The sequence below is a fragment of the Nymphalis io genome, chromosome 22 (genome assembly GCF_905147045.1).
Source record: "Nymphalis io chromosome 22, ilAglIoxx1.1, whole genome shotgun sequence".
Lineage (NCBI taxonomy): Eukaryota > Metazoa > Arthropoda > Insecta > Lepidoptera > Nymphalidae > Nymphalis > Nymphalis io.
In genome coordinates this window covers 6,478,707-6,494,415 of record NC_065909.1, presented here as the reverse complement: position 1 = coordinate 6,494,415, position 15,709 = coordinate 6,478,707, and the positions used below count along the sequence as shown (strand labels likewise).

Here is a 15,709-nt window from a genome sequence, read left to right as displayed (position 1 = left end):
TTTTTCAACATATGTGTAATATATCATAATACATAAGGTGATTACGTGATCAAGGTTATTAGGGTCCTTTCAAGGAAATTGAAATATAATGTCGTTGTAATTTCGCTACGTCACGTTTATGTAATATTCGGTTTTGCGACGCGTTTGATCAATTACCGTATAACCCTTTGGTTATTTGGTTCTGTCACATGAAACAGTTTTGTACAAATCAATTATTTGTTTTTCTAGCATCAGCCTATTAATGCCCTAATGCTGGACTACGTGCTCGTTTTGAGGAGAAGGTTTGGTGCTCATTCCACCAATATATTTTTTGTATTATAATATAAATATTATCAAAATATATATAAATAATTAACTCAAGTATTTTCAAATTAAAGATATATGCAAAAAAAAAGAAATATATGAGATTTTGATTCCAGAAAAATATAAATAAATAAATATTTTATAATTAGTAAAGTATGTAGATACATAATATTATATTTGAATAAATTTCAAACGCTTAATTTCCCTGTCATGACTTGCAATAATAGGTTTTGTATAAAATGATCTATGGCTTCAAGGGTTGCCTTTAATGGCCGCGTAGCGTAATTGTTACGTGGATGTATATCTTGCTACATCCAACAATAATAATAATAATGTCCTCCAGACCGATTTTAACCACGGCGGAGATATTATAGTGCACATGTGTGTGCGCAAACACAGGTGCACTCTCTATTCTCTAACTCTCATAATCCGATGGGACGGCAATCCGACACGACCGGAAAGAGTTCAGGCCAACGGCTTTACGTGCTTTTCGAGGCACGGGAGTGTACACACTTCCAACTTCCAGACTCCGGGCTGCTACTGAGAATTTTTTGATAGAAAAACCAAATAGCTTTTTATTGGCCCGACCTGGGAATTGAATCCAGGTCCTCCGGATATGCGGCCTTATATCAAGCCACTAGACCAACGAGGCAGTCAATATTTATTTAACTAACATCTATTAAGTTTTTTAATTGTTCATATCAGAATAAAAGTAAAAACATAACTCATGAATGTCCCACAGCTGGGCAAGGGTCTCTTCATTTTAAGATTCAATGTGGGTTGATATATTCATATATATTAATATAATACAACTTATATATGCTTAGATAGGTTTCCTCACGGTGTATTTCTGATATGATATGATTTATAAACCCAAAATAAGCATATAAAACGAATGTTCAATTTATAATTAAAACATGTTGTAATTGGATTGGAGCCTGTAATCTTTGGTTAAGATTTATTGATACATTGTAATAGCACAGTTCTTCTGAATGATATATAGAATCGTCACTATGACCGAAATTGGTATGAAATTTTATTTTTTTATTGTGATTTTAAAGGAAGCGGAAGTGCAAATTGGCCACCTGTAAGGTATGTGGCTACCTCCACCCATTGACATTGATGATGTAAGAAATTTCAACCATTACTTACAGCGCTTATGCACCACCAATCTTGAGAACTAAGATGTAATGTCCCATGTACCTGTAGCTACACTCACTAACCCTTCAAAATGCAACGCAACAATACTAATTTTTTATTGCTGTATAGCGGTAGAATATCTACCCAGACACCCTTGCACAAAGCCCACCTATTAAAAATCTATACAAAAACAAATGTAACATATAAAATATCATGTATTGTAATAAATATAAAAATAAGGTTCAAGCTGTTACATAAATTCAATAAAAATAAATTGCCCTGTTAAACTAGCTGTAAGAAATATACAAGATGAAGAATATAGAAGTGTGTCAGTATATGTAAGGCAGACCGCAGACTTAAGATTTGTTAATAATTTCAACCAATTTAAAAAATAAATTCAATTCAAAATATAAATTCAATTTATAGTTGAGACTATTGCTGTTGTAATTGGATTTGACGGCTTTTGTTAAAATTGTGATAAGGTTTAGTAAAACCCACTCATTAGATATTCTACCGCGAAACACCAATACTTTATATTCCTAAGTTGAAAATTGAACGAGCAAGTATATATAGACACGAGTATTTCTTACAGCCCGCATGTCTATAAGCTGTGGAGACTATTTCACATCAGGGGGCACCCTCTAAAAAATCGTGATATATTAGTTCTCATGGTTGGTTCTTTTATGGTTATTTATATAGATTGATTGGTGTTGTACGGAATGGTAAAGGAAACGAAATGGCCCAGTCGTTAGAACGCGTGAATCTTAACTGACGATTGCAGATTCAAACTTAGGCAAGCAAGAACTTATATTTACTTACAATAAAGTTCATCTCGTGTTCGCTAATATAGTAAAAGATCGTGAAAAAACCTATTTGTTTATTTTCACTGAAATTCTGCCACATGTGTATCCACCCGTATTGGAATAGCGTGGCAGAATGAGCTCCAACCCTTCTCCTCAAAGGGAAAGGTCTTAGTTCAATCGTGAGACATTGACAGGCTGTTACTTTAAGGAATGGTTATATTATTTACAGTACTATGTCTGCTATTATATACTATGGGCGGTGAGGCTCACGTTCAGCAGAGGGCTCTTTTCTTAAATTATACCCGCTTTCCAATTTTTAATTTCTTATTTTTTTTAAATTAAAGAACGGCCTTTCTTAATTTATGTAAAAAAAATAATAATATTATTTATATTGAATATATGTGTTTAAAATATTTGATTTTTTACATAAGCGTCGTGCGGTATGTTGGCGGTCTAAGAGTTGGTGCGTGTTGTTATCGCGAAACAACCTTAATGTCAGTTAATGGTTCTGAGTTTAGGAGCGGAATATCCTTTAGGGTTTCATATTCTGATACGGCCATGTTAGAATACTTCGAGATGTAATATCCTGGTTATTATTAGGCGTTATCGTGTTTTACTACGCAAGCCTGATTGTGTGGAACAGTTAGTAACTTTTAAATGTACATGTAGCAGATCATAAATGTGCTGAGATGAGACCTTCTCTTTGACATGAGTAGGGTTCTTTACCACGTTTATTCACCGCTCACCACTGAACACATTAACCGATTAGTGATTTATGTGTTTACTGCAATAAAAAAAATTCTAAAAATATATCGATAACAAATTAATGTTAAAATTGGTTTACAATCAACGTATGATAGATGATAAGTAATATACACATAACACAACAAGTAATTCTACTGTTGTCTGCCATTATTGCACCATAATAAATAGATTTTATTTTACAAACTTACACTGGACGGAATCGAGTTAAAGTCTATAAAATAAAAAAGTGAATCGTTTTACAATCGATGAATATATGAAACACACTTCTCTTTCTTTATATCCCTGTCGCTTAAAACGACCATTTATCTTGTTAGGCTTAAATCGATTTATAACGTCATACAGTCAAGCATTGTTACAGGTCATGATAGATAGGCAGTTTCCTGGATATCCGCTGTGAACTTGACATGTATGGATTTATTAGAACCGATTCATACTGGATCGCGCAATAAGTATCTTTTTTATGGACTAAAAGTTATTTCCGCTAGGACAAACATGAAGAAACTGTATTACATAAGCACATTGCTTTAAGATAAAACTGTAGCCCGCAATTGTAAGAACAAATCCTCGTGGTCGAGTTTATCTTGACAAATTTTATATAACCAGTTTCTTCTGTATAAAACCAAATATTTCTCGAAATTTTATTTTCTGCGTTCAACATTATATATTAGATCTAACCATCTTCCTTGTTCCAGAAGCTGGTGGTAGGTAGTCCCAATCAACGAAACTGGCGGGGTATACTCATCGCGCTACTGGTTATCGTGGCCGTTCTCGCGCTGATAGTCACATCGGTGGTGCTCTTGACACCACCAGACGAAGGGCCAAGGGTGAAAGGCAGAAGGCTTAAGATTCAAGACTTATTGACAGATGATCTGGTGCCTGTTCGGTGGAATGGAACTTGGATATCTGGTAAGTGAAGAAATTATAGCGAATCAAATTATTATATTATGTTTTTTATTTATTTTTAAATCGGTTTTATATGTGTGCCATAGTATTGTTGTTATTTCACTGAATTAGCTTGAAATAATAATATTGTACCGGATATCTGAAATCGTAACTTTGTTTTTGCTTCACTAAGAAGATCTTAAACCAATCGCTTTTCTGGAATAACTTAAGTTCACAACTTGAAGACTTAATCTCGTAAGCCTTGGCCTTGGACCTTGTAATCTATAAAATAAAAAGAATGAAATAAAGAGAATTTGAAACTTTTGAGCAAAACAAAGAAAGCGAGTTTAGTTTATTGAACCGCATTGTCTTAATTTTATACGACTACACTAAATATATGAGAACACAATATTATACCTAATTTAGAATATCTCTCATGACACATGTCGATTTTACGAACTATGTTTTCATGTTGGCCATTAATTATTTTATCAATTATGAAAGTTGTAAATAATTACAAAATTTAAAAAAAATTAAATAACGCAGTGACCTTTTCGCTAGATCTTCTCGAGTGTGAGTGTTTTCTTTTCCGACCCAGTGGTCGTTTTGGTATAAATGTCACTTAATAAGTATAATGATTCTACATTTAATACAGGAATTTAAATTTGTATCTGTTCTTTGTCCAAAAATTAGCTTTGATGGAATTTTTAATTTTATATTTTTGGTAAGCAATGCCAATCAGTAATGAATTGCTTGCAAATTCACATAATTTTATTCACAAAAAACACAGTGAAAAAGATATTCAGGTGAATTCAAAAGAAACAATATTTAATAGAATCTTTCTTGAAATATTACGATCAGCTATAAAGTGCCTGAGTGAAACTATAAAAGCATAAAACTGGAACATAAGATTTTAAAAGAAATTCTATTGAGACCTAAAGGTAAACTCGTGAGAAAAATAATATTCATTCTTTTTTTTATTAAGACGTTAATAGTAATATTGACTCAATCAGCTTTCAAACCGGAATACAACAAAACTAAGTAATGCTGTTTAGCGGAAGAATACGTGATGGATGGCACCAGTACTGACGAGCACGATGCTTTACCATCAAGTAAAATCGCTTTAATTGTGAGGGTCAAAAGATAAAATTCTCAGCGAAAATTTAAATAGTATAAATAAGTATAAGTGTACTAATGAATTTTTAAAAACTTTGCCATTAAAAACAGACTCGAATGGAATATTTATGTAAATTACTTTAAATATAAATCATGTATAATACTTTGTAAATTATACCCAAAACGAGCCAGACGAGTAACTAGTTTAGAATAAAAGATGAATATTTGCTTCGTTTGCCTGATTCGACATTTTCCCTCGTGACTTCCCTCAACGCCGCATATTAAAACAGATTAACACAATTTTACATATTTAAGAGCAGATGACTCATTGTATGAAACAAGTGGATCTCAACCGAAGGTAAGGAGTTCAATTCTGCGCAAATACCACTTGAGTTTTAAAAGTAAAAAATGTTGGTTTTATTAATTAAGCACGTAAAAATTTTATTCAGCAATATTACGTGAAGATTTGTGTGTTTTAATCACGGGGTCACCTAGGTCTCTGTTGCATATGCTGTACACTCTTCTATGATTATAATAATTTTACAAGCGTTGCGTGCCGATATAAAGGATGATTGAGCCGGTAACTACAGCCAAAAGGGACATAACATCTTAGTTTTCAAGGTTGGTGGTGCATTGGCGATGTACGGAATGGGTAATATTATTTACATCGCCAATGTCTATGGGCGGTGGTGACTTACCATCAGAAGGCCCATATATCAGTCCGTCATTTCATAAAAAAATATGTTTTGATTATATAATTATAAATCAACTGCTATGTATATAATATGAAAATGCAGATATAATAAAGATCGTGACTTAGAAACATCAGTATGTAATATAAAATAGATGCTTCCTTTCGAGTGAACACAGAAAATTCATTTGTGAGAATATTGTCTCGCTCCATCTGAGTTTTGGCCTCTTTATATATCTCTAGTGTATTTGAGAATTGCTTATACTCCAATAACAGCTACCGTATTGAATTTAAAATTGTACGTTTTCATTTTTCAATTTATTTTTATTAGAACACGTTTTATTTCAAATAGAAAGTTGCATTGATTTATATTACGAGCCTTATTTTCAATGTATCAAACAAATAAATAAAATTAAAGTCGGTGATATCAAAATGTTGTTTGCATTATTATTGCTATTTATTTAAGGAAACCGCTGTTTCCTAATTATTTAAAAAAATTATATGTATAATTCATATGAGTATTATTATATATATTAGTATTATTATTCCACGCTGGAGATCCCGCGGGCTATCCTAGTATAATACAGGAATGGAATAGTACAGTACAGTAACAGCCTGTGAATGTTCCACTGCTGTGCTAAGGCCTCCTTTCCCTTTTTTTGAGGAGATGGTTTGGGTCTTATTCCACCACGCTGCTCCAATGCGAGTTGGTGGACACATGTGGCAGAATTTCAGTGAAATTAGACACATGCAGGTTTCCTCGCGATATTTTCCTTTACCGTCAAGCACGAGATGAATTATAATCACAAATTAAGCACATGAAAATTCAGGGGTGCTTGCCCGGGTTGGAACCCACGATCATCGGTTATGAAGTAAATGAGAATGGAATATCTGCTTGATATTATTAATACTTCGACATCGTAGTTCTTCATGGAGACGGTTTTTATTGTCGACTTTGTTGTAACTAGCTACTTCTATACCTCTTCAATAATCGTCGTGACAATTGGTGACTACATAAACAGGACGTCTGGCGGGCTTTGCTCATATTTTATAGAAATATATCCTTTATATATTCCTAGTAATAGTTGATGATTGCAAAACGGATTATTTGATGTGGAATTATATTAATATACAAAAGGTGAGGTACGAGCCGTTTTGGATAATTGTTCATAAAAAATTGGCTTTTTATGCGGAGCAGTAATGAACATTTATAATTGAAGAATTTTTGATTATTGAAAAGATTGAAGAATCTGTCTATTTATTTTATCACGCTAATCTCAATACAAACGGTCAGGTTCGATGAAAATATTTTCTTGTTATTTGAAACCATTCCGAATAATTTTCTTTTAAAACTTTCGCTTATCGATGGTATAAGCTCGACGTTATAATTGCTGAAATAATCGTTTTAACTTTTGTCAAACGTTTATGTTTTATTCTTATATTGCTATTTTATTCTTTGTATCTTATATTATTTAAGTTAAATTTAGAGTTGATTGGAATAAAGTCATTTTTTACAACCTTTTATTCATCTTACTCCTTCGGTAACAATATATGAGTAAAACGCATAACAGAATATGAAACTACTTTAATCAAACCTATTGAGCTAAAATTTGCACGCCTTTCTTGAAAAAACTACCTCTTATATTAAAAGCCAGTTTCTAAAATGATGAATAAATCTGTCTAAATAAACGCATATTGATCGTCTGTCATGTGATCGACTGTCACTGACCAATAAATAATTCAGATTATAGTTAAATTAGTGATCGATTCATTTCAGAAGCCGATGGTTAATATTGGCTACCCAATATCCTCTCCCAAGTGACCTTTGCGTCATTTTTGCAAAATAAATAAATCAATTCATAGTAAATAAAAAGTAGTATTCTTGTTAACTAATCCTTATCCTATAAATTATTTAGCTAACATAAGACCAACGAAATACTTGTTAATACTAATAAACATAAACACTGAAAGCTCATCAATTTAGCGCCCACTCATACTCACCATCGAAGCAACAGTGTAATATAACATTCACGTGTAAACGCTAAGCCGGTGTATTTAAATACATGATGAAACATATTGAGTATTAACTCGAGCAGTCTATGAAATATAGTATGTAGTATAGTATAAGTAAAAAGAAGTAACAGAAATGTCACACTGCTGGAAAAAAAAGGTTTGCCATCACGCAGCTTCAATACACTTCGGTTTATAAACGGCACATACGTCATACATGTTTTCAGTTTTGTACATGAAAAGTCAACGTGCTTGCGAGGCCTTTAATATGTTTTAGCTACTGAACACTTTTAGCTACTCAACAAATAACCTGAAAAATAAATTATAATTTTAAAAATACATACATTTTTTTATCTTGTTTCGCTAAATTTGGCATATTAATAAATATTTATAAGCTTTTTAAATAACCGTATTTTAGTGAAATAATTTATAGAAAGTATATCCTTTATGTAGAGATTATTAAATTACATGTATAACATATCCCGAATCCATTATTTCATTAAATTGAAACCTAGATAATGAATTCTAAGCTGTCAGGACTTGCTCATAGCAATCTTCACTGAATGGACACGACAGGAAATTGTGTAGCCTAGAACATGATCCACGTTTCTCAGCTTAAGCCTGGGCTAAAAAGTTTTAGATTATCAAGCAATGTAAGACTTGACACAGAAGGAATTTTGAAAATAACTTTTATTAGATTTCGTTTGAAAATTATTCTAATTGTTCTTATTTTTGGGATTTCAAGAAATCTTTACGTTCTGAACATACACATTCGCACTCAAAATTCATGTATGTATGTATATATACAGTTAATTAATTCATTAATTCTTTAAAATTTGAATTAAATTTTATAGAATAACATAAGTGCATTCGCTTATTTATTAGAAAAAATATTTTAAGCCTGTTTTTATACACACATAAAATATTTGGGTCATATCCCACAGATGGGGAAATGCTTCCTTTCCTTAGGGAAAAGGCTTGGAGCTTATTTCACCACGCGACTACAATATTGGACATATCACTCAGAATTTTATCCGACACATACAGATTTATTCACGATAATGTCTTTAAACACCGAGCCAGATATGAATTATAAACGTAAATGAAACACATGAAAACTGATTTCTGCATACACGGCCGGATTTGAACACGTGATCTTCGGCTAATTTTTACGTGTGTGTAGCCATTTGGACAATATCAGTTTTGTCATTCTATATAATTTTGTATAAATGCGCAAAAATTCCTCATATAAGATTATATAAGTCTTACAGCAAAATGTATTAGAATATTTAATACAGTAATATTGGAAAGTTTTTATGAGAAATAAATATATATACTAACAAAATAATAACTTCTTTATTCATTACATTACAAGGACTCATTGATCAGTACATAACAAACGGGCTTACATTAGTAATAATAACAGCGAATAATTATGGTTATTTTCTGGGGTGAACAGCCCTGAATAAACCATGGATCTCATAATAAATAGTCATGTATCTTTAGGTATTTAAGTAAGTTGATGATAATTATCTTGATTGTTCTATAAATTTATTTTGCTTGCGAATTAAAATTGGATTTATCTAAAACTAGATACCTGTCCTGGCTTCCCACGGGTAGTATAAAATTAAACATAAAACGTTTATATCGTAATATAATATTAGGTCCTTACATATAAAATTAGCGTTTTGTCATACTGACCACTTTGATCTGAAATATCTTCTCTTGGGTTAAGAATTCCAAATTAAAATTTATAAACTCATTTAGCTGGTACATTTGAGTTTTGAAAACAGTCATTCATTTGTTTTTTCCTCATTTTTTTTTTTTTGGCGTCGCACAATGGAAAACATGAAATATCGGTATATTTACGAGTATGAGTTCTACCGTGGCACCAGTGCTGCAGAAACAGCTCGAAGGATTAATGAAGTGTACGGCGCTGGTGTTGCAAAAGAAAGCACGGTAGTTTTTGGTTTCAATGTTTTCGTTCTGGAAATTTCGACCTCCAGAACCAACCCCGTGGACGGCTGGAGACCAAAGTGGAAAATGAAGAATTAAAGGCTATTGTGGAAGCGGATCCATCACAAAACACTTCAGAGATAGCTACAGGCTTCGGAGTAAGTGTTAAAACTGTATTAATCCACTTGAAACAAATCGGGAAAGTAAAAAAACTTGAACGATGGGTACCTCATGAATTGAGTGAATCGAACTTGCAAACACGTGTCGACCGGTGTGTTACTTTGCTCAACTGACACAATAATGAAGGGATTTTAAATCGAATCATTACTTGTGATGAAAAGTGGATACTGTACAATAATCGGAAGCGCTCGTCGCAATGGATGAACCCTGGAGACCCAGCCAAATCCTGCCCTAAACGAAAATTGACTCAGAAAAAGTTACTTGTGAGTGTTTGGTGGACTAGCGCCGGTGTCGTTCTTTCTAAAATCTGACCAAACGATTACGGCAGATATATAGATATCTATTGTCAGCAACTGCAAACCATGAAGGAAGAACTAGTTGCTAAACAACCGAGTTTGGTTCACGACAACGCAAGACTACATACTGCACAACGAACAACCATTAAGATGAGCTACAATTGGAATGTCTGCGACATCCACCGTACTCCCCGGACCTTGCCCCAACAGATTACCATTTTTTCCGGAACTTGGAAAACTTCTTACAAGGAAAAAAATTTCAACTCCGATGCGACAGTCCAAACCGCCTTCAAAGAGTTTATTGATTCTCGCCCCCATGGTTTTTTTAGTAAAGGGATCAATGAACTACCTATGAGATGGCAATAGTGCATAGATAATAACGGTGCATACTTTGATTAATTAAATATATTTTACAAAAAAAAAATTGACTTTATATTTCTCCCGGTCAAAACGCCGATTTCATATGGTCCAACAACGACTGATCTCTCTGCTCGGGTCGGTATTTATATACTATCATTGCCATGCTAACGGAGACAAACGAATGAGCTTGTAGGGTAGTTTATTAATACTGACATACATTACAGTAATACATATAACTCTAACTGCTTACGCGGCACATGTCAGCTTCGAGTTGGCACGATTTTTTCCGACAATTGCAACATTTATCATCATGCTTCACCCAAGTAACACAAAACCCTAATGAATTATACCTACACCTAAACCTTGAATGACTCCGTTCGTGATGACCGTATGAAAATCCATTTGGTAGTTTTTTTTTTAATTTATCGCATTCAGAAAGACAGACAGACTGTCCCACAAGTGTTTTTTATGGAATAGGTAGGTGGACGAGCATATGGGCCACCTTTGGTAAGTGGTCACCAACGCCCAGACATTGACTTTGTAAGAAATGTTAACCATCGATTACATAGCCAATGCGCCGCCAACCTTGGGAACTAAGATGTTATGTCCGTTATGTCTGTAATTACACTGGCTCACTCACCCACACCGGAACACAATAATACCAAGTACTGCTGCTTTGCGGTAGAATATCTGATGAGTGGGTTGTATCTTCCCGGACCAGTAAAAAGTTTACTAACTCTTTATCCTATATTATACACATTTTTTCTTTTTTTTATATGCGCCGGGATAACAAATGACTCTATTCCACCTGATGGTAAGTGATAGTAGAGTCCAAACGCGACGACGGCCAGTACAGTCGGGAAGAATGTTCTGTACTAGCCGTCCCCGCCTTGCCGGCCCGCAAGATGCCTCTTCACGCCTCGTTTGAAGGAACCCGGGTTGTAAGAGGAGGGGAACACGTGAGCTAGTAAGGAAATCCATTTTTTGGTAGTGCGACAAAGAAAGGAGTTGCCAAATTTCTTTATGCGTGATGGAATTGATGTCACAGTTAGGCGGTGACATCGAGAACCAGCTCGCGTGGACTTAAGAAGGAAGGGGGAAGCAGGAATTAGAGAGAATAATTCCTCAGAGCACTCGCCGTGATACAGTCGATGGAAAGCGGTCAGTGCTGCTATCTCGCGACGCAATTGTAAAGGTTCAACAAGGGTGTTTGTGACCTTTACGTCGCAAATAATGCGTACTGCACGTCGCTGCAATCGGCCCAAGGCCTCCAGTAGGTACTTAGCGGAGCCATCCTAAAGGTGCGAGCAATATTCAACGCAAGACCGTACCTGTGTTTTGTATAACAGGCACAGTTGTTGTGTCGTGAAAAAACGCCGCACCTTGTTCAGAACTCCGAATTTCCGTAAAGCTGTTTTTATAACAGCCTCGATGTAATCCCTTGAACTAAGATCGCAGCGAACGTCCATCCCCAGCATGGCGATTTTGCTTTGTATCATCAGCGGTGTGACACAGAGGGAGGGAAGAGGGGAAAATGGTGACTTTTTCGCTGTGAGTGCGCATACCTGGGTTTTCTTGGCATTAAACTCAACAAGATTATCAGAACCCCATTTGGCGATAAGCTCTAACGTCCTATCGAGTTCAATGACAAGATTCTCTCGCTTCTCCTCAGTTTCCGCCCGCCCAGCCACTGCGCATCCGTGGTATCCACCATGCACTGTACTATCGTCTGCATAGCAATGTATGTTCCCAAGAGAGAGCATATCATTGATATGCAAAAGAAAGAGTGTGGGAGATAGCACAGATCGCGGGGGGACCCCAGCATTCACTACATAGAATTGTGAAGCGCAATAAGGTGGAGCCTTAGTCCTGAGTTTAAGTAAACAAACAATCTCATCAACTTTATAGTAGTAGTATAGACAATAATACATATTTTTATTATTATTCGTTCTCACTACCACATAAGGCGCTCAACTTTTGTTACGTGCTCGGCGGTGAAGGAAGACATCGTAAGGATAACTACATGTGTCGGATGAAGTTCTTGAAGCAACGTTTTGGAAGTTCCAAAATCTTCTCCTCAAGAAACCTTTATCCAGCAGGGAGATGTTTGCATACTATTTTACTTTACTAAACTATCATTTAAATAAAATCTTTTCCCCCCTTCCCTTTACATTATTAGCATGATTGTGTTATCTAGAATCTCTTCGATGTTCTTTATATAAATATTCGATGCCATTTACCGGTTCGTCGCATGTACATAACGCTCGTCGTATTTACGAATGCTAATGGTTCGCGAGTTTGTTTTTTCAAACGATCAAAGGGGAATCGGAAGGATAGTGTTTCGTTAGCATTACGTAAATTCAAACGTCATTTGATTTGTAGATATATGTGTAACAAGATTTAGTTATTCTATCGCCAAACAGCTGCATTCATATTTGAATAACGAATGTGCCAGTTATATTTCCTTTAGCAGAGAGGACCTCTTACAATAAGGTCTGTTTTATTTACGCATAGATTTATTGGTACCAAAAGTATTGCGTTGAGCCAAGATGTCCAAGCTAGATGCAAACCAATATTTATATTGCAAATGAATATCATTTCTCTATCAATTTTTTAATCATCAAACCTAGATTGTGATATTGCCTGAAAATAAACATGTAGGCACATTAACTAAAATTAAAAGAAATTAAAAATAAGATACACCAAAGGCACGGACATTTTTGGAGATACAAATACTAAAAAAAAACTAGGCTAGCATCACTGACTTCATACTCGGCGATGGGGGAAAATTACACGTGTCTTTCCTCCGCTTATATCTCGAGTATAATCAAGCTGTGGAGCAACATGCTAGAATAAAAAATAATAAGCTTTAAACCTATGTGCCTAATGAATATTTAGTTTTTTATTCCTCCCTTACTCATATATATCGTCTATTTTAAGTTTTTTTAAATATAATCTCCATTTTTGTTGTAGCTGCACTTCGAAGTTTCAACCGCTTTAAATACAATATGACGTGACAAGCAAGAATATTTCACGATCTTTTTATTTTTATTTTGTAGGAATAATTTTAATATAACGCAGAATACTCAGAAATTGATTTGTTTAACATAATTTCACGATCTCGAATATAATATATGATTTGATAGCTTGTTGATAAAAAAACGATCTTGTATAAAAATATTAAGTTAAAAACTAAATATTCCCCGTGTCAAGTCAATTCGAAAACCTTTTTTTTATGATGCAAAACATTAGAATTTTTTACCATGACGAAGTATTTACATAACCTAAATATGTTGTACAGAGATCATCCTAGGAGACATGACCGAGTCGAGGTAATTAACGTTCCTAGGTATCTAGGTCGCCTATATCTAGAGTGCTAGACGGTATATCATCACTGGAACGACTTGTGGTCTTTGTTGTTTCATACACAATTTTTTATTTATATTTACGTATTGTCGGGAGTAAAAACGAATAACAATACATATTTAGATGTTTATTTTTTATCTTTAAATTATTTTAAAATTGAAATAAATATTTATAAATATGTAAACAAGTAATTTACCTTAAATAGGCTTAAATAATTAAAAATTATGAAAGAGCATGAAACTATTTATTTAATATCAAGATACATTTGTCATATTTTTATACTTGTTGCCCTAAAAATCGTAATCGTTAAATTTAATATGATATTTTATAATTAAAGCTTAAAGTATTATTCGTGATAAGTAAAGCAGTTACTTTATCACATTTAATTTATTTGATTTATAAGACTTTTTATAAAGACGTATTCATATGAAAATTTACCTTATTTCACTTATACAATATACTTGAGTATACAAATATAATTTTATTCGGTTTCATACAAATAATAAGGCTGTATTTATATAAGACCGCTTCCGTTGAATATATTCGAAATTTCGATCACTCTTGATGTTTTAATATGAAAGACTTAAAAAAAGAGCACCATTATTTCAGTATTTCACTAAGATAAATAAAATTATAAACATTTTTGATTGATCGTTCCAAACAAAGGCACAATCAAATATAATAGAATGACAGTGAAAACGAACTAAAATATCAAACGAAAAGTTCAAATGAGACAGTAATAGCTTTCTGCGAAGACGATTGTATTCTGTCTTTCCGTGCCATTATATCGAAGAAGTTTTCCCAGCGACTTCGTTTGTCGACGTTGGATCTAGATATTATATTACTTTTTTATAATCTGCCTTATACCGCACTGTATTCTGAACTACTGTAGTTACTAAGGTACTATAATTTAAACGCTATATATTGATATGTTGAAGGTATTTATTTATTTTTATTATCATACCATTTATTTTAATTATATGTAATACATTATTGCATTGCATCAGTTAAGTTTACACTTAAAAAAAATACTGTCAATATTTATTGAAATTCAACTTTTTATATCTTGATTTTGTTAGTTCTATAGGTACTGGCGTTTATGCCTTGCTTTGTTTAAGGTATCTCAGGCTCCGAATGTAAGTAAATGAAGTATCTCATGAGGATACTTGAGATCAAAATTCTAATATGTTTTATACTAATAAAAATAATATTCTTACATGAACTTATTTTTGTACTTTTAAAAATTTTAATTTTTCTTATGTAACAGTACGAGCCGCGTTTTATTCACCGTTGTACATATATGAGCCTTTGGCGCGGCGAAGATTGATGAATTTAACATTTTTCATTGTGCTATAATCTAGAATGTAAAGGCGCCAATCGAATTTGATAAACGAGGTCATTAGATTCGTAAAATAGTCCCAAATGTCAGAGGCGGGTGACGGTATCAGGATCGAGGGGAAACTACCTAATGGCCTAATCGTAAAAACAGTTATGGGCAATTATTGTTTTTTGTGGGTCAACAAAATTTTCGTCGGATTAGTGGTTTTATGATTGGCGTTGCGTGTTTTTGTGACACGTTTATATACGAGAGAAAATAAAATTATTTTCGTAATTTGTATGCTATGATAGAAAAAATAGACTGATTAAACTGCTTAATGTTTTAAAGCACTTGGTGGTAGATTTTCACTCAAGTCCGTCTAAGTAAAAACCACCCACCCATCAGATATTCTACCGCGAAACAGCAATACTTACTGTTATCGATAGTAATACATACTAGGATAAAAAAGTCTCACTTCTCAAAATGTTAAAAAATTAATACAGCCGCTTGGCTAGGATCTAGA

The 15,709-nt window shown here is 33.7% G+C and overlaps 1 protein-coding gene across 1 annotated transcript in view; it reads left to right on the top strand.

The window, feature by feature from the left end:
* LOC126777295 (inactive dipeptidyl peptidase 10) overlaps positions 1-15,709 on the top strand; it is a 200,993-nt gene that overhangs the window by 80,564 nt on the left and 104,720 nt on the right. The window contains exon 3 of the mRNA XM_050500307.1: positions 3,704-3,917. Within this exon, the coding sequence (XP_050356264.1) occupies positions 3,704-3,917 (214 nt within the window). The remainder of the gene's footprint in view (positions 1-3,703; positions 3,918-15,709) is intronic.